Raw genomic sequence first — 19623 nt, forward strand, 5'->3', positions numbered from 1 at the left:
CCGCCTCTTGCTTGATTTGATTGGCCGCCTCGGTCAAGCGTGACATTGACGAGCGGTGCGACTTCGCACCTTACGCTGAAAAGTTGAGAATTTTGTAACTTTTGTGCGCGTCTAAAAGAAACGGCTGGAAAACGTACCGTAGGAAAACAATGGTTTTGTGACTACAGAGTGACGAACGAGTCACACGAGCAGCCATGGTCACGTGACGATGTGCACAGGACAGGAAGAGCGGTCTTCTGGGTGAAAGTCCCGCGTTAGTTTGACCCGCCATGTTAATGTAAATGTTTGGACAGAGCTTTCTGTGGCATATCGCAATCTACTTTAGATAAGATGCACTTGTCCTCACCATTCTGCAAAGATAAAATAGTACATTTCACGTGACATTGGCCCAGTTTACACCAAATATAGATCCTTACTGTGATCTCTGTAGAACAACGTCAGACACTGGCTCACACAGGTTTTGGTGCAAACAAGTAAAAAGATACTTGTGGGGATGAGATTCTGTTACGATGTATCAAACTGCTTTTATATGACCTGAAGAAACCAGATAATTTCTACTTCATGATGCTACAGTATGAATAACAGGCTGTACTGTGGCCGACTCTGAGACAGAACGGTGCAATGGTGCCACCTTCTGAATGCAAGTGTTCACTGCTGAACGTGAGGAGACTCACGGAGCAACAACACGAGGCCGTCTGACAACTGGACCGGTCAACATGATACGAGCATGAGAGAGATGTAATGTGACAAAGTATCATTCCGATGCCGTCAGAACGTTTCCAGCATTCCTCAGTCAAGATTAAATCTGCCCGACGACTAAACGGAGGCTTTGCAGAGTGTGAGGAGTTCTTTAAAATGTCTTAATGTCTTATGTGCTACAGCTCAGGAACGGTGGGGAGTCCACTGCCAATTACTTTTGAAGCTGTTCTCACGACTACGTGACCTTTTATCTCGTCGGCTGTAGAATCACCACAACTTACAGTTATTGAGGCGAGCACGCGTTCTGTTACCGCGCTGCAGAACTGAAAGGTTGCAACCTTTGAATCACACAATTCTTTCTCAGCTGTTGTAAAAAGAATAGTCTTCCTCTGGATGATGGCCAAGCTCTCCTCACGTTTTCAGGGAGCAGGAGATTGTAGTCTCTCTCTCTCTCTCTCTCTCTCTCTCACCAGGTTCTTTAGTTCTGCTGATGTTCAGTTCCAGATTGTTATTTTGCTGCAGCAGCCGACCAGAGAGGAGACCTGGTTCCTGTGAGCCGGACAGAAGACTTAATCATGTCTCGTTGTCTGAGAAAGAGTTTTTGATTTGTGAAGAGTGCAACTATACATTCTATGGAAAAAACACAAATGTAGATGAAATAGATTTAACATTTCTTCCTTTATCTCAAGACAAATACAAAATGTATTCAATGATATCGTTTTGTGTTGATGACGTAGTGTTACTGTGTTGTCATTATTATTATCATTAATAGTATTGACACTATTTTAACATTTGGAATGTATGCTACATATACTTGTTAGTTTGTTGTTTCTGATGCTTAGTGTGACGTCGTTTTCTTCCACAGCCAGTAAGAAGCAAGGAGAGCCCCTCATCATCTCTGACATCAAGAAGGGCAGCATGGCCCACAGGTATCCCACAGCCTCTTCTAGTCTGCTGCATCTCTCTTCTAATGTATTTTAATGCTCAACTCTGTGAGAATACGATCTGTTCAAAGTTGGCCCATCCACTGTCCAAAATACCCAGTATGCAGTAGTAGGAAGATCAAGGGTGTCATTGTGTGTCTCTCTCTCTCTCTCTCTCTCTCTCTCTCTCTCTCTCTCTCTGTCTCTGTCTCTGTCTCGTTCTCTCCTTCAGAACAGGAACTCTGGAGCCCGGCGACAAGCTGCTGGCCATCGACAACATCAGGCTGGAGAACTGCTCCAAAGACGACGCGGAGCAGATCCTGCAGCAGTGCGAGGAGCTGGTCAAGCTAAAGATACGCAAAGATGAAGACAACTCGGGTACGAATGTAGCGAATGGTTGAGTGCAGTCGAACCGTAATGTGAGGGAAGGATCGCTGCACAACTCAAACTCATTTCTCAGCATCAGTTTTAAGGAGACGCAATGACAGTTTCTAACCACCAGGTGCTGCTGTTGTCCACAACCCCTGGACTCCTGATGCAGCTTTGATTTGGTCAAACACTCAAAGATGACCTTTTATTGATGCCAGTGGGGAAACAGAAACTATTGGAAACAATTAAATCCAATACAAGTTTCCAAATAACATAGCGTTAAAAAAGCAATAAAGGAAACACATGGGATAGAGTAAGAACTTGTAAGAAAATGACCTGTGTTACCCATTTAACAGCCGCCATCTTGGATCTGTTTAATCAACACATTGGAGGTGAAGAAGAGATCCCGTTCCCCTAGATTATGACTCAGATGATATGATCACATGCACACAGACAGACAGCGTCGTATTAATGTGTCAGATTATGTGTTCATGCTACATGATGACGAGGCAGTCTCTTGCTTAGTTACCATGGAAACTGTGTCTTCCTCGCCATTGTTGTCTTGAGAAGAGTTTTGACCTACTTCTGGAGAGAAGCATTGTGCATCTCACATGAACGGATAACGTGATACAGTACCACCAGGTGAACGGAAGAGGTTTTAGTGTGTGTGTGTGTGTGTGTGTGTGTGCGCGTGTGTGTGCGCGTGTGTACGTGCGTGCGTTGAACAACATGCATACGTGTACTCGTTGGAGTTGAAACAATTGAATAACACGTGCGCGTCTGCCTGTGTGTGTCCTTGTGTGCATCAGATGAGCAGGAGACGTCGGGCAGCATCATCTACACAGTGGAGCTGAAGCGGTACGGAGGCCCTCTGGGTATCACCATCTCAGGCACCGAGGAGCCCTTTGACCCCATCACTATATCCGGCCTGACCAAGAGAGGCCTGGCTGAGAGGTACGTGCTCTCCCACACACACGCACTAATTTTCTTTCTTTTTCTTGGGAGTCTAGTTTGAAGTATTACAGAAAGGCACTGCAGCTGGAGATTTGTCTCCTTTTTGCACACGTTTTAACATGTTGCTTCAGCAAACAAACGTAGCACAAAACACAACTAATGTCGTCTTCACACGACGAGTGAAGTGTCGCTCAAGCGCTCGTAGTCATGCCGTTAAATAGCACCGGGAACTGTCGGATGTAACGGAAGAGAAAGAAACAGAAACACGTGGTTGGTTTGTGTTTCACCGCGTCATTGGAGCGCTTAAAAAAGAATTTTGATTTGCAGCGCGTCGTAGATCCTGTCATTGCAAATGATTTGTAGTCTGTTGCTGTGTCGCTCATAGTGCGAATACAGAATAAGACTACTAGTGTCAAGTGACGCTAAAGCTTACATAACTATTCACTCTGGAGAAAACTAAACTAAAATACATTCGGGGCTCAGCTCAAACCTACAGGGAGGTTGGGGGGCATCTTTACCACAGCTGTATGGACTTTTTCCTTTGATAAAGAATACCTAAACATCTGTACATCATTTGGAAACAACATGATAGTGAACAAGGAAACAGAAAGTCATCCTGTAGAGCCTGCATCCTATTTTGTCTCTAGTTGTTCTCCAACTGTCTTCATCATTGTGAAACCACAACAGGACAAATGTTGAGGATGACTCATTTTCACTTCTGCTTCCTAGAGCGAGGCACACACTGTCTGATATTATCTTTAAGTTAGGCTACATAGCATAGATAGGTTGGCAACTTTGAATCCACTTTATCCACATTGTGAGCTATTGCTCAGATAAAAAGAAGTCCGTATTGATGATCACTGTAATATGTACCTTTTTATAATTGCACCTCGTCGGCATTCAAGGCATCAAACGTGCGAGTTTCACTCCAAAAACACACTTTGTGCACCTTCAGGAGAGGCAATGAACCAGCGCGAGATCTCATTTCCTGACTTACACAATGTGAAACATCTCACCTGCAGCTTACACAAGACGTCCTGAAGGTGGACACGACGTCCTCTCTGCTGGCAGCAATAAGGAACACTTGGTTCTCGTGTAAAATTAAACCTTGTTCTGATATGTAGATTTGAAATGGTACTAAAAAAGTTGAGTATGTCTATGTTCAGCATAAAAGCACCTACCTTAATCTCCACTGGTCTGTTATGTCAACGTTTTATATTTAGATAAGGGAACACATGCCGATTCCTAGAAACACTCTCGGCATCTGTTTTTGGGATGGTGGAAATGTGTGCTGGCGGTGGTCCCACCTTCCCACAGTATCATGTTTCACAGCCTCGTTAGCTGCTGGATGGATCTGTTCACATGGAGCACATACTTTCCTCTGTCTCCGGGGCTTTTCAGGCAGACTGTGGAGCCAGAGATATTTTTTTGTAATCCGTTTCAGACAACCGATCTATTTTAACAAGTCTGCTCTGCTCAGGATTGCATTACGTTGTTAATGGAATACTTTACCCACAGAAGGACCATTTGCGTATCCATTAGTCACCCGTAACAGTAAAGAAGACTTTATTCACACACCTCCATGATCAACTAAGAAATCTGCCAAAAACCTTACTTTTTAAATCGTGTGTTGCCTGCGACCCTTTCATGTGGAAACGTTTTAAGTTATTTACCGGAGAGGCATGCGAGAAAAACAAGGTTTTCTTCAAGTATTCAAGGTAACACAGTCTGAGTACTGGTCGTTCCATTGGCGGTTATCTGTTAGCCAAACAAAACATCCAAAACAACAGAAGGGAGCAAACTGTTTCCACTGTGTCTCCGGCCGCAGAGCGGTGTCTGTGGGTCGGTCGATGCACATCAGCTCCATCATCACTTAAGAGTAGCGAGTGAGGAGTCAGCAGGCGGTCAACGGCCGTATAAAACAGCCAATAAAAGTTATTTTGACAAAGTGTTAGTCACCGCAATCACAAGAGGTCCTTGAGCATGCAGCCATGACTGGGCTCCAAAAAATGTTATTCAGTTTGCGGAACTAGCTGTGGACAGACACAGAGGGGCACAATCAATCACACACACACACACACGTTTGTGTGGAAAGGAGTAATCATCATCTTGTGTGCTCAAGATCCTTCATCCAGATGAAGAGGACCAACTTACAGTATGTTGTCCCCCGAGCAGTGGGGCAAAACCCTTATGAGGTGAAATAATAGAAGACGCCGTGGGCAATAAATAGAGGGATTCCCCACCAGCAGCTGAGTGTGCAGCAGGTGCCATGTGACACGGAGGGATGACCGATGAAACACGATGCGCTGGAGAGACGGCTGGCGTCCACAGTAACGAGGCTGAGCAGAATACGACACAATGGTTTTCCTGAGTTCACGAGCATCCGCTGGTGAACTCAGCTTCCAGTCTGCCACACAGCGCTTATTTCACAATAAAATGTCGGCTTTTATAACCGGCTCACGTGTTATTCCACCGAAGTACCCAGGGAGGCGGGTCACTGCTTGCACCGCCACACTTCCATACAAACACAGTCTGTGACCTCCATTCCGTGGAGTTTGGCATGCAGTTGCTCTATTTCCTGTTCTAAACTGTTGTCAATGAAAGCACTTTGCCTCCGATCTGTTGGCTGAAAGAGCTCTATAAATAAACGTGGAGAAAGTGCAACGTCTCAGCATCTGTGTGGCTCATGAGTGTTCACACCAACTCCGCTTTTTTTTTTTGTTACACACTTTTCTGACTTTAATCTCTTACGCATGTCCATGTGATGTACGGGTCCTTGAGCGGGTATGAGATGAGATATCAAGATGAATAACCCCTCTATCAATGAAGCAAGATAAAGGACTGCTTTACATGTTACACTAGCTTTAATGCAGCGGCCAGTGATGGTGGGAGTAAACAGGGTCACTTTGTTGTTCCCTAAATTAGTCAACAGTCATAACTTAACTTCCTGAACCCAAATCTGAGCTGTAAACAGTGGCGCTGAAGCCTTGTGTGTCTGCATGCATCAAGTATAATGAGCTCAGCGTTAGATCATGGTCCTGTTTTCAATGTTGAAAAGGTTTTTCGGAAAATCTGGCTTTTCTAAAACGTCAAAGGTTCAGTTCACACAAATTACAGGAAGGCAGAATTTCTCTGCTCCATTTCACCCTCACTTGTGAGCAAGACCCGAGGTACTTGAACAGAACTCCCCCGCTCGGGGCACTGACTCACTCCCAGCCCGGAGGACGCAATCCACTGCTTTAGAACTGAGAACCGTGGCCACAGACCTGGAAGCACCACCATTGCATGTCGAAGGTCAAGTTCAAATAATAATCACAATACATTTTATTTAGGAAGCACTTTTCAAAAAACTCAGACACTTTATAGAGAGTATAAAATGGAGAGTAATATTTAAAAATTACGCAATTTTGACAGACAGGTGAAAGGGTTAGGGGTTAAAAGCAGACTTGAATGTTTTAAGAGCTTCTTTCTGAAGTAGGGGAGTGAATGTGAGTTCTGGATGTGAGTTGGATGAGACTTCCAGGGGGCGGGGTCAGTCTGATGGAGCCAACAGAACCACATCATCTGCAAAGAGCAGAGGGTCCCCAAACCGGACACTTATCTCCTCCTCTGGTTGCTTCTTGAGATCCTGTCCATGAAAATCCAAACGGTATCGGGCCGAACAGAACCGGAAGGCAAATCTCTCGATTTACCCGTCCAACTACGTGCCAACCCTCGCCTATGGTCCCGAGCATTAGTGACCAAAAGACTGAGATTGCAGATTCAAGCGGCCGCAATGAGCTTCCTTCACAGGGTGGCATCCAAAGGGAGCTCGGAGGTGGTTCAACACCTGATAAGGATGCCACCTGGCCGCCTCCCTTTAGAGGTTTTCCGGGGACGTCCAACAGGTAAGAGGCCGGAGGGTAGACCCAGAACACGCTGGAGAGATTATATATCTTGTCTGGCTTTGGTTTGCCTCAGAGTTGCTGCTAAGCCTGCTGCCCCCACGACATGACTCCGGATAAGCAGAAAGAAAATGGATGGATGGATTTGTACGAACAGCACATTAGCTGGATAGCAATTTACTATTGATGTCATCTCTTTGGAGCTGATATAAACTATGGTTTCAAGATGAATCATGTTGATTAACTTAACTTTGTCTGTGTGTGTGTGTGGCCTCTTACCTACCTATGTGTGTGTGAACGTGTCTTGTTTTTCGTTGTGTGTCCAGGACGGGGGCTATTCATGTAGGTGATCGGATCCTGGCTATCAACAGCGTCAGTTTAAAAGGAAAGCCCCTGAGTGAAGCCATCCTCCTGCTGCAGATGGCTGGAGAGACGGTCACCCTCAAGATAAAGAAACAGATCGACAGTATGTATGAAAACCGTTGATGGTATAACTTTGATCATAATGATCTTTATAATGATCACCGAGCCTCTGACCTGAAGTCCATGTTTTTGGAGCTGACTTGCATTCAACCGTGTCTGCAGGGCTGGAGTACCCGAGTCCGGTCTCGAGAACACTTGTTCCTGGTCTGGTGCCTTGTTATGACCTCCGCCTCTTGCAATGGGCCTCAAACTTAAATTCTATGCATTGATTAGTTTGATGTTAGAAGATGGATCAATGTTGTTTATATTCATTTCTGTCCATCATAACTCTTGAATCACTACATTAGCTTTGGAAGGACACTTCTGCCTTTCATGGTCTTGAACAGGACTCGATCTGCTCTGGACTTGGTCTTGACTTGGACTCGACTGGACCTGGACTTGGACATGACTTGAACTCGATTAAGTTGGTCTTGACTACAGCCCTGCTTGTCTGAAGAAAAGGCTTATTGTCTGAAGATTTCTTTGTTGTTTGATGCTCATTTTAATAGACAAACCTAATTCCAACTTCTTATCTCCAAGATGGAGAGGAGAGGAAAGCAGCCGAGGCAGAGGACACAACAGAGAACGAGCTCAGTGACCCAGAGGAGGATGATTTGACGGACAGCCAACAGACCAACAAGCTGTCAGAGCTTTACTCCACCACTATACCCAGCGTCGACTCGGCCATGGAGTCTTGGGACGGCTCAGGGTTGGACGCCGGCTATGGCAGCCAGGGTAAGCTTTAGATTAACACGTGTCCAGTGAAATGCCAACATGGCCGTATACTGCAGAACATATTGAGCTCTTATAAAAGGTAGAAGATGATACATAATTCTGCATCCAAAGGAAACTCACAAATCCAAATAGTTCTATCTAGAATGCCAGAATGGGTGTTTCTATAGACGGTGTCAGCCTGTAAATGAGCGCCGTCTCTCCTCGTGCAGGTACATACAACCACCAGGCAGCTGGTATCGCCCTCCATCCCCATGAGTGGCGTAGTGCCAAGCAGCAGCGCAGCACCACGCCACCTCCTGGACGCCGGAAGAACTACCCTTTCAGTGACGGAGGCTTCAGTGAGGATGACTGGGACAAGCCACCAGGGTAGGACTGGACTTAGTTCATCTTTCACACCTTTACTGACAGCTTCAGATCTTTTCATTCAGTTCTGGCAGAACGTTGGTTGCCGTTAATTCTTTGGCCCACATAAAAACAAAGATATCGCAGACTTGAAACTTGCATACTTTGGCTAATCGCATCTGCTTTGATTTTGGCAGATTCATTTTAGCGTGCGTTGATTCACCCTGTACAAATAATGTAAAGTTTAAAGTCTTTATGAACACGACTCAAGTATCTTTTAAGAGTCTGTTACTCGATGTTCTCACTTGAATGGATGGAAACCAGTGGATGCCTGGAACACAGCAGGATGGTTTCCACAATGGTTCGCTGTGATCTAAAGAACAAGCAAACATACAGAACCACTGGTATGTTCCTGTAAGGGGACAGTTTTTAAATGACAGAATGGACTGAATGTAATGGTTCCATTATTTAATTTCATGATGTAAAAAGCTATTTTTTTAGTTCTAAAGGTTTTGAAAAACTATCTATTCACATACGCTAACTCATAAACATCATAGGCAAGGCTTTGATTTAAGGGTTGCATTTATATGGAAGGAGGCCAATCACTGTCCTGCCACACCACACACACTGGTCTCCATTTTTACCAGTTACATAATTTACTCCATATTATCAAAATTGTTGTTGATTCATTTTCTCTTATTGCATATCGTCACAGCTCTGGTGTCTTTACACAAACCAGAGTTTTATCTTTTAAAACGATCCTCCGGTTGCTTGTGCCGGCATCACCACCGAGAGTTTGCTGGTGATGTGGAATCATGGAGGTTGAGTCATGAAGCCAGCAAGACTGACTGAGCAGTGTGTGTGTGTGTGTGTGTGTGTGTGTGTGTGTGTGTGTGTGTGTGTGTGTGTGTGTGTGTGTGTGTGTGTGTGTGTGTGTGTGTGGTGATGAGTCAGGGGGTTAAGCCTTGTGAGGATAGCAACATTCGTTGGGGGTTATGTAACACCGATGGGGGCGGAGAGGAAGGATGAGGCCAGAAAACAAAATCCGCTGCGCAGTGAAACTGAATTAATCTTGTCAGTCAAGGACATTCAGCGTTAAAAGATTACCCATGTTGGATTAAACCAGAACGCATAGCCTTGCGCTGCACTTGTACTGCTCTGTTTTCATATCGGCTCTGTTGATAATGCGACCCGATTGACTTCTGCCTTGATGTGCAGACTGCATTCAGCAGTAGATTCAAGATTCAACTAAAAGAGAAAGTGTTTGCCCAAACATGTATGTTTGTCTTTGTGGCTAAACGCACTTATTTATTTTCAAAGCAGCTTCATTTAATATCACTTTGTTGTTTTTGTGCGTGACAGATTTATTGGCCACCAACCGGACGGTATTCTGTTGGATCCAGATGACAGCTTCTGGTGTCAGGCGCTTGAGGATCTGGAGACCTGCGGCCAATCAGAACTACTCAGAGAGATCGAGGTCAGTCAGCATGCGAGCATCCACCTCCAACCTAAACTCAGTCATTCACATTCTTCAACATAGTGGTTGAACCCAGAAATGACCACAAAAGACCTGTTTGTCACAGTGACATGTTACACCTGCATTCTCTCTAGTGTCCACCAGGGCGCGACTCCTCTGGTTGTATAGAAGTCTATGAGAACATGACTCTACTTCTCTCTTGATTTATTACCTCAGTAAACATTGTAAACATGAGTTTATGGTCTCAATCTCTAGTTTCAAGTCTTCTTCAATACAGCATGATGTTCATTTAGTACATTATGGTCCATTTAGAGTCAAACAGACCATAAAGCAGGGGATGCTTTAGGGCGGGGCTTACTGTGATTGACAGGTCACTGTCACTACCAGAGACGTATACGCTACGTCGTCTCTACGTCACTCCTCCGCATTCCAAATATGGTAACTTCTGTTCATCTGTTGCGAAAAAAACAATATGGCGACGGCCGATTCGCCAAACTCGGGCTTAACACCAGTCCGCAAACCAATGGGTGACGTCACGATGACTACGTCCACTTCTTACATACAGTCTATGATTCTATGACACACGCACTTCATTATAGTCCGCACAGTAACTGTTTTTTTATTCTTTCATTTACTTTGTGATGTACAGTGATGGTCGGCTTTGAATGTACGTTTATATCTATTTCATATCTATTTTGAATTTTTTCAGCACATTAAATAGCCGACAGCAAATCTATGGCAGCTATAACCATTCACCGTTTCATTACTCATCAAACGGCAAGACTTTGATGTAGGCTACGGATGCTTTTTTAAAACCATATCACTCTTAAACTAGCAGTTTCAGCTGAGGTTTAAGTGTGTGTGTGTGTGTGTGTGTGTGTGTGTGTGTGTGTGTGTGTGTGTGTGTGTGTGCTTTTGTTGGTGCAGGCATCCATCATGACAGGAACAGCCATCAGTCTGGGTGTAGACGGTGTCAACAAGCCTCCAGCTGAGTCCATGCTGAGCCACAGCAGGATGAGCCCGCTGAGGAGGAATTCTCTTCTGCACCAGGGAAACCTGCTCCACCAGGGCACACACCTCCACCAGGGCGCCCACCTGCACGAGGAGGCCCACTTGCACGAAGAGGCCCAACTCCACCAAGGTAATTCGATGGCGGATGTGACAAGTGGTTGTCCCCCAAGCCCTTAATAGAGGACTGACAAAAGAAAAAGAGAAAAATCAGAAATGTAATTTAGGGAAACTGAACTCAGCAAAACTGTATGTACAAGCATGCTGCTGTATATTGAAGGGCTGCTTGTAGTAATACTTTGCATTCTATTAAAAAAATAACCCTTTCATTCCCCCCAGATGTCCACCTGCTCCAGGAGGCCCATTTTAACCATGAAGCCCACCTGCTTCACGAGGCCCACCTGCACCACGGGGCCCACATCCACCAAGATAACCAATCTCCCCTCCTGCACCACGAGCCCAAGACAAAGGCCTCGTTGAGAGTGTCAGAGAGGACGTGGGAGTCTCGTCGGATCAAAGAGGAGATGCAGGGGATTCTGTCTCCAACGCCTTTGGAGCTGCACAAAGTGAGTTCAGAACTCTGCCCGAAGACTCGGTCACGACAGGGCTTCTGTTCCGGTTCAGGACTTGGATTATATGTTGATCATATGAAGTAAAATGAGGGCTTGAGTAGAGAGTGAACACTAAGAAGTAAAAGCAAATCTGAAGTAAATCAAAATTGACTTAATAAGGAGATCCATTCCATTCAATACCAGCATTAAGACTGGAAGTAGAAATCATTCACTCATTCACTTCTGCCTGCTCACTATCCATGGAGTTCTAAATAGATGTCTATATGAGCTCATATGCAAAATGCAAAAAAACACTTTTGGACACGACTCGCGTCATTTTTTGAAACGTGCCAGATCAACGGTGGCTGCTAATAAATACCGACCAGCAGTTTGGTGATAGATATTTATGTGTAGTTAACTCTGAGTGACTTTATTTCCCCCTGGTAGGCAGTGATGCGATATATATGTCTATAGGGCTTTTATTGTGAAAGGGAACGAGGGGATTAAAGCTGCCATTGTCAATGTGGGGAGGTATTTCCCTGAATTATTTAATACAAAGTACGTTGTGGCCGTTTGTGTTATAATGCTCTGCTCACATGAAATAAGTTATTTTTCCCGCCAAAATGTATGGATTCGTCTCCATCGTGCTGCTCTCCTCTTGTCCGTCTGCAATACTTTGAGTCCACTACCTTGGCTATATTAATGCTCACTATACATTCGGACAGCATTACAAAATGGCGAACTCAGTATATAGTGAGTTCGCCATTTTGTAATGCTGTGCTAGTGAATGATTTCAGACACAAGCGAGTCAGTCCAAGTAAAAAAAGCCATCAAAATGACCTTTTTACCAGAAATACATTTTTACAGTGCAGGATATTGTGTAATACAGCATGATTATAGATTAAGAATGTACAATATATTACCCCCCCCCTTTGGCAACAGTTTTGCTGGCGGCCACATGTCCTCATCCTGTGGATTCACAATTATGACCTCATTCAAGAGTCTGCCCAAACTCCTGCAGCTCAGGGCCAGAATGAGAAATACATTTGCCATCCACAGGGAGAAGATACATTAAAGTTCTACTAAATCGCTTTTACTGATGGGCTCATTGGCCAACAGCCAACATGTTACAGCCTCTAAATGGTGTCTCATTAAAAGAACATAGAATATTCATGCGTTATATAATAATGCCTTTTCAGTTTTTGGTTAATCCACAGTTCTTAGCAAAACATCTGGCCTGCATTGTTCATTTAAAAACCCTCCATCGTGCATTTATCCTGCAATCGCATGGTATTGAGCAGTGGTCGTTTGTTAGCATTCTTTGTGCATTTAAAGTTAATTCGGTAAAGCATGTAGCGTGCATGAATACTGTACAGCAGGACCACATCGTATCACAAAGCTTTGCTTTTGAAGGAGCTTATACCAATCCCTGTCACCGTCTGTCAAGACAGCAATACAGAAACCACCGTCCATGTTGGCTATGCAGTCAAATTACAAGGAAAAGGAGGATTTTTCTGTACTTGTTTAACAAACAAACAAAAAACGATAAATTCATACAATGTATTGCTACGTCTCAAAAATTGGTTGGATGTGACAAATGTCCTCGTGTCCTTCTCGTGTCCCCCTCGTGTCCTCCTCGTGTCCCCCTCGTGTCCCCCGTGTCCTCCTCGTGTCCCCCTCGTGTCCTCCTCGTGTCCTCCTCGTGGACAGCTGTGGATGTGTATTTATTGGAAACCAGCAAATACGACATCGGACACCAAAGAACCAGGACTGACGGGGCCGAGTCATTTTACAGGAATTTACACGTGTCGACAGCTTTGCTAACACAGCCGAACATCAAGCAAACGCAACAACACAAGACATAGCGAGCCAGCTAATATGTTCCAACAGCAAGAAGGCCAGAGAGGACTTTTATTTCGCGAAGCTCTCGCCAACGGCAGTTCCAAGAGTTACTCTTTTTATTGACGACTGACGTGATAAAATAACGACTGATGTGAAAACTTTTAGTTTGGCACGGGATGCGAACAGCGATCTCCCGGACAAAAGTCTTGTTTGTTTGTGTGAACTTTCTCGCTCTTTATACTTCGTCAGCTGCTCTTAGCGTCTAATAAGAACGCAGGTGTGTTTACGTTGGAGTTAGTTGCAAGCCCGATGCGTTCACACACAGAGGCCAAAGAGTCCCTCCACATGTCGCTGTCGGACGCTGAGGGGCACTGGCCACGCTGCGGTATTCGACTTCTTAGGACTGAGTCGGGTTGCTTTTGCTCTTTCTGTCAACGTCTTCTTCGGCCTCTTCCCCTCTACCATGATGTAGACACTGAGAATACCGAGCTAGCTTCTCCTTTATAGCTAGCTGGTGGTGTGTGACATAGCGCCGTAAAGCGTTACGCATTTCTCTCCGGAGATCGTATCCGCTCGCCAACAAACATAGATCAAGAACAAGCGTTCAGAGGTGCCATTCTTTCTATTACAAGTCAGGGTACCGTCAAAATTATTTTGAAGCTGTTATCTTGTAAAAAAGTTGCATAATGTTGCTTCAAGTTTAGATTCGCTTGACACACTAAGCCAACATTCGGCGTCAGTGGCCCATCGTTGCCTGTGTTTTTATTCTAAAATCGATCCGTTCAAGCTACTGAAATTGTGTTTTTTACCGTTCGGTGCAATCTTTCCTTATTTATTTTGCTTCCTTTTCTTCTTCCAGACGTTAGACCAATGGCTGCCAAATTCATTTTCGGAGCATATGATGAGACATAAGTATGGTTGACTTCTTTGTACTGAATGTCTTTTGGAGCTCACACAACTGAGCAATCATTTCCTTTAAAGCTGGTGATCCGCTGGTGATCAGCTGTTGTCTTTGTGGTGGTTTGATAGATTATTGCTTTACTGCTTAACTGTCACAGATGCTTTCCATGAACAGTTAAACTTGGATTACTCTAAACTGAGTTAAAGGTTTCGATTCCACCTCACCAACCTCACATCTTTGTGCCGTCGTCGGTAGGTGACGGTGGTAAAGGACCCAGAGATCGACGACTTTGGCTTCAGCGTGTCAGACGGCTTCTTGGACAAAGGAGTGTACGTCAACATGATCCGACCCGACGGGCCCGCCGATCGAGCCGGGCTCAAACCCTACGACAGGATCCTGCAGGTACTGATGGAGGAATCCAGTTCATGTTTTGAGGGTGTTGACATCCACGGCCATGAACTGACCTGCATGTGCAAAAGACCAAACAATTAATAAGAAAGAAAAAAGACTCTGTGTTTGTTGTGTTGATAAGTAATGGTGAATATCATTTAACTTTAAGCAATAGCTGGTCTCAGTCTTTGTTTGCCAGCGAACCAACAGCAGAACCGTTTACCAGAGCAGCTTCCGTCTGCGTCTCTCCGTCTCCGTCCAGGTGAACCACGTGAGGACGAGGGACTTTGACTGCTGCTTGGCGGTGCCTCTAATCACGGAGGCTGGGGACCGACTGGAGCTGGTCATCAGTCGCAACCCGCTGGCAAACGACGACGACGACGACACGGAGGACAATAACAACACTTATGACCACCCGCTAGACCTGTAACACACACACACACACACACACACACACACACACACACACACACACACACGAAGACAGACAGATGATTCTCTAGACACACATGCATTCACTCTGTCACACTCAGGCAGGAGACACACACACAACTGGTGATGAAGTGCAAAGTTCTTTACTGGAACTGGTCCAAACACACTCAAAAACACACACCCCACCGGCTTGTAACAATTCTACTTAAACACAGAGACTCGCGCACACACACACACACACACACACACTTGCATGCTCACACAGTCGCCCCGTCCCATTCACACTGGGTTGAACTGCTGTCATACAGTATGATGCTCTATGGAAGCCCTGGCTCATTGCAGAGAAACCACGCGAGACGCTCTCCCGAAGGTTGGCCGGGAATCCTCAAAGTTGTTCCAACATAAACAAGCGCTTAGTTGGCACTTTAACCGTCCATTAACTGACGACTCTTAAAATACTGTTTTCACTGAAAACAAATGACTAAAAACCTGCAATTTGGATTCAGCTGTTTTTTAACGGCAGGCCACAGGTTTCCAGACATCTCTGGTACTGACTGGGCCAGAGGGGAGCCACCTCATTACACAATAGTGTTCATGGTTTAAGCAACGTTTAACGGTATTGTTATAAAAGAAACTGCCTTGCTCAGTTTGTAGATTTCATTTGTTTAAAGAAAGGCTATTAACACTTAGTGGAAGATTGAACCAACCATTTCTAAAGGAATGATCAGGCTGCGGTCTAGACAGATGTAGACATTATAGAATTCCATATTGCTGCTAAGAATGCTTCAATACAATTTCCAAGAGTCATAACCAGAAAGGTTAAGTTTAGCTTTTCTTTCCAGCTGTTGCATGAAGGTGGACTTCTTTAATGCGTCAGCACAATAATACCATGTAAAAAATACATAAACATCTAAATTTGTGGCATCATTTCAAGTTGAAGACAACGATGTCATCACTTCTGCCAAACTCAAATGTCCAATCCAAACATGAGACGGGAAGAGAGAAGAAGCAGCGACTTGATATTCGCTTCAGACGACATGTGGCGTCTTTAAATGATTCATTTATCGCTTCAACACACTTGTTGCAGCTCTGCTCACGGAGAAAACTTTGTTGCCAACAGAAGAACATTTTCCTGCAACATGTTAGGAGTATATTGACCCTTCTCGGGGGTTTTTTGTTTGTTTTGTGCCAACTGCTGCTTAAGTTGCCGATCTACATTGCCCAGTTTGTCACCGCACTTGTCTGAGAGCACTGGGTTCATCTCACTTCAGTTCATTGCTGACCTACAAAGTCAAAGAGCAGAAGCCACAAGATATGGACCGTAAGCAGCAGAGCTCAGGATTAGGGTCGAGGTTCACAATAATCAGAAATAACACCTGTTGATGCTGTTAAAGGTGCTGCGTGTAGCACTTATTATGAGGAATGATGCCATAAACAAACAAGGTGAAGGAGCCTCAGGAGTCACAGCATCACAACTGCACTTTACACTGAGAGCCACTGGGGCAGAACAGTGTGGATTTATTCATCCAACATGGATTATCTTTACAGTAAACAGACAAAAGTATAATACAGTCAAGGTTTATTTTCCTCTGGTGTGGGTCACAATCGGCCCAGGCGGTCAACACCTAAGACCGGTGCTGACCAAAGAGCCAAAGATGCAGAACTTCGGAGCAGATGACATTATCTTTCAAGGTTCACATTTTCTTCTGCGAGATGTGATTCAGCATTAATGCTTCATAATCATTGTGCTCATGTCGTTTGAGGTTACGTATTGCTGCTCAATAGTGGATTGAAACACACACAAGCACGGCTGAGCATGCTGCTCTCACTCCCCTATTAGATACTGAGGCTTTGTCACAACCCTTAACGTACGATGTCGACGCACAAGCGTGAGACGCTTCGGGCTTTCAAGTCCCTACGATGTAAACTCATCCGTGTCATCATCAGACACCCGGAGGAAATGTTCCAGGAGTGTGAAGACGTAGAAGAAAGACTGAAGAGATGCACGGGGATGAGTCAAAGACCAGCTTTACTGTCTGACAGTGCTGTTTAGTTTTATTAAAGTTACGTGCTTTTTCACGGTTTATTTAGTTGACGTACGTATTTAGAGACCAACCATGATGTCGTTGGCTAAAGCTAAGCACGTGGTTCTGTTTGAGTTCACAACGTTACATTAGAGTCATTTAGCAGACGCTTTTATCTAAAGAGACTTACAATTCAGACTCCACCACCACCACCCCCCGTAGGCACAGCTGCGGGAGCTACGTGTCTCGCTTCAAGGACACATCGACGTGCGACTAGCGGGGCCGGGGATCGAACCGCCGATCCTCTGATTGAAGGACGGCCTTGCTCTCCACTTAGCCACGGCCTCCCACGTGTTTGTTGCGACCGTATAGTTGAGCGCCTGTAGTAGGACGCGCTGTGACGAAGCGTCAGCGTGTGACGAGTTGGAAGAGTCAGAAGGTGGCGGTTTTGGGTGTTGACTAGATTCATAGGACGGTAGCTGCTCCACCGATGCAGCCTAGGCCAAGAACGTAGCGTACCAGTGTGAGCAACAACACTCAAACACAAGCAACTCTTTCTCGAGCAGTGCAGTCTATAGTAAAAACAGAAAGAAATATCAACACGATCACCTCCACCACAGTGGTTCATACCGAGCTATGACAAGTGATTTGTAAACTGCTCCTCTCAGCACAGATCAACCACGAGCACTAAAGCGTTGCTGCTGTTTGGCTTTGTAGGAGAGACCGGCCCCGTTGCAGCACGACAATTATGGACAAAGCTGACGGTTGTCGTCCGGATGCTGAAGATTTGTACCGAGCTGTCCAGACTGGGAACAAGTCGCACACACACACACACACTCATACACACTCGTACAGAACAGGGCCAGCATGTACAGACAACTAGAGGACATGAAGCAATGCAGTTGGTGCGTGCATGTCACTACGTGTTCGTCTTAAAGTTTGTTCACGTTTCTGTGTGTCTGCCTGTGTTGTATTCCTGCAGCTCTGTTTCTGATGTGCACATAACACGAGTCAGTACATTCAGATGTATGTGAGTGTATCTGAACGGGTGCATAAACAAGCGGGTACGCTGGATTTAGCTAATTGTTTTTTAGGTTAGTTTGGCATGATGGACGGTTGTTAAAGGGCCAGTGTGTAGCATTCAGGGGGATCTATTGGCAGAAATGGAATCTAATATGAATACGTATGTTTACTTCAGTGTAAAATCACCTGAAAATAAGACTTGCTGTGTATTCGTTAGCTTAGAATGAGCCGTTCATGTCTACATACGGAGCAGGTTCTCTTTCAGGAGTCTGCTGTGTTGTTTCTACAGTAGCCCAGAAGGGACAAACCCAAACACGGGACACTAGATTGGACTAGATCGGTCTCCACGCTTGGCACATGGGAGAAGTTTCAGTTGGTTGCAATCTGCAACATCACTGCTAGAGAACGACAGAGTGCATGCTCTGAAAGTCACACCCACAGGAGGGGAAACAAACAGCGCCCGGTTTGCAAACGATGGGCTGAAACGCTGGAGGAACAGTATTTAACGAGCTAAAAACACACATTTCAGTTTGTCAATTGTTAATCTCTTACACTGACGATTCAAACGAGTGAATTTCATGCCCTCCTGAGACGTGGAAGTGCTCTTAGCTGTCGGTGTGCCTGAAATAGCTCCACTCACTTAGCAACACGCCAAACATCTGACCGTCTCATTTAATGACTTTTCTTTAACTCTCCCACCTTTCCTCACCCACCTATTCAACAGCAGAGATTCCTTCCACTTCCTCCACCTCCTGTCTTAATGATTTCATTTGATTTCTGTCTAAACCTTTGTCTTTGCACGTATGATTTTGCAGAAACGAGACGAGCTGGTCGCTCCCCTCCTCTACTGGGAGAACGTGTGTGTGTGTGTGTGAGTGTGGCAGACAGAAACTAGAGAGTGTTACGGGTCAGAAGGAAACATTTTTATGAATGTCTTCCTGTGTGTAAGCACACTAGAGAGAGAGTACAAACAACATGTGTGAGAGAGAGAGACAGGAGAGACACGCAGGAACACTAACCGTGTGTGTGTGTGTGTGTGTGTGTGTGTGTGTGTGAAAGAGAGAGGAGACAGAGAATAGCTTTTGTCCTCGGAAGGATTGGAACAATCACAACCTCTGTTCTCTCTCTTTCTCTTTCTTTCACTGTCTCCCACTCTTTCCTCACGTTGTTACATAATACAGTTAGAATCCAGCTGCCCCCATTGAGAGCACCAGTGTGTGTGTGTGTGTGTGTGTGTGTGTGTGTGTGTCTGTGTGTGTGTGTGATAGAATGTGGGAGCCTGCATGTATATATGACTGTACTGGCATGTGTGTCTGGGGGGCGGGGCGTGTTTTCTGTGTGTACTACATGTACGTATCCAAGGATGTCAGTCTTTCTTTCCTTTTAAGCAAATATGAGCTTATGAGCATGTGTGTGTGTGTGTGTGTGTGTGTGTGTGTGTGTCAGGGACAGAGAGACGCTAGGTGGTGTACATTTCATTGTACAGTGGTGATATCTTTCAGAGCCGTGGGCCGCTCAGACACCCTGATGAGACTGAACACAGTGTGAACTCATTTCTTGCGAGGGAGCCTGAGAACGGCGACTTCTTCATTAATGACAAAAAAAGG

General features: G+C 45.1%; 1 protein-coding gene across 1 annotated transcript in view; it reads left to right on the forward strand.

Annotated features, from left to right (window-relative positions):
- grip2b (glutamate receptor interacting protein 2b) overlaps positions 1-14967 on the forward strand; it is a 138383-nt gene extending 123416 nt beyond the window's left edge. Inside the window, exons 15-25 of the mRNA XM_076095956.1 lie at positions 1565-1628; positions 1855-2000; positions 2801-2945; positions 7156-7310; positions 7832-8026; positions 8236-8392; positions 9731-9845; positions 10773-10986; positions 11193-11419; positions 14403-14549; positions 14800-14967. Of these exons, the coding sequence (XP_075952071.1) occupies positions 1565-1628; positions 1855-2000; positions 2801-2945; positions 7156-7310; positions 7832-8026; positions 8236-8392; positions 9731-9845; positions 10773-10986; positions 11193-11419; positions 14403-14549; positions 14800-14967 (1733 nt within the window). The remainder of the gene's footprint in view (positions 1-1564; positions 1629-1854; positions 2001-2800; positions 2946-7155; positions 7311-7831; positions 8027-8235; positions 8393-9730; positions 9846-10772; positions 10987-11192; positions 11420-14402; positions 14550-14799) is intronic.
- Positions 14968-19623: the final 4656 nt, after the last annotated feature.

Source organism: Anarhichas minor, unplaced genomic scaffold (assembly GCF_050575085.1).
Source record: "Anarhichas minor isolate MPS153535 unplaced genomic scaffold, ASM5057508v1 ptg000021l, whole genome shotgun sequence".
NCBI lineage: Eukaryota > Metazoa > Chordata > Actinopteri > Perciformes > Anarhichadidae > Anarhichas > Anarhichas minor.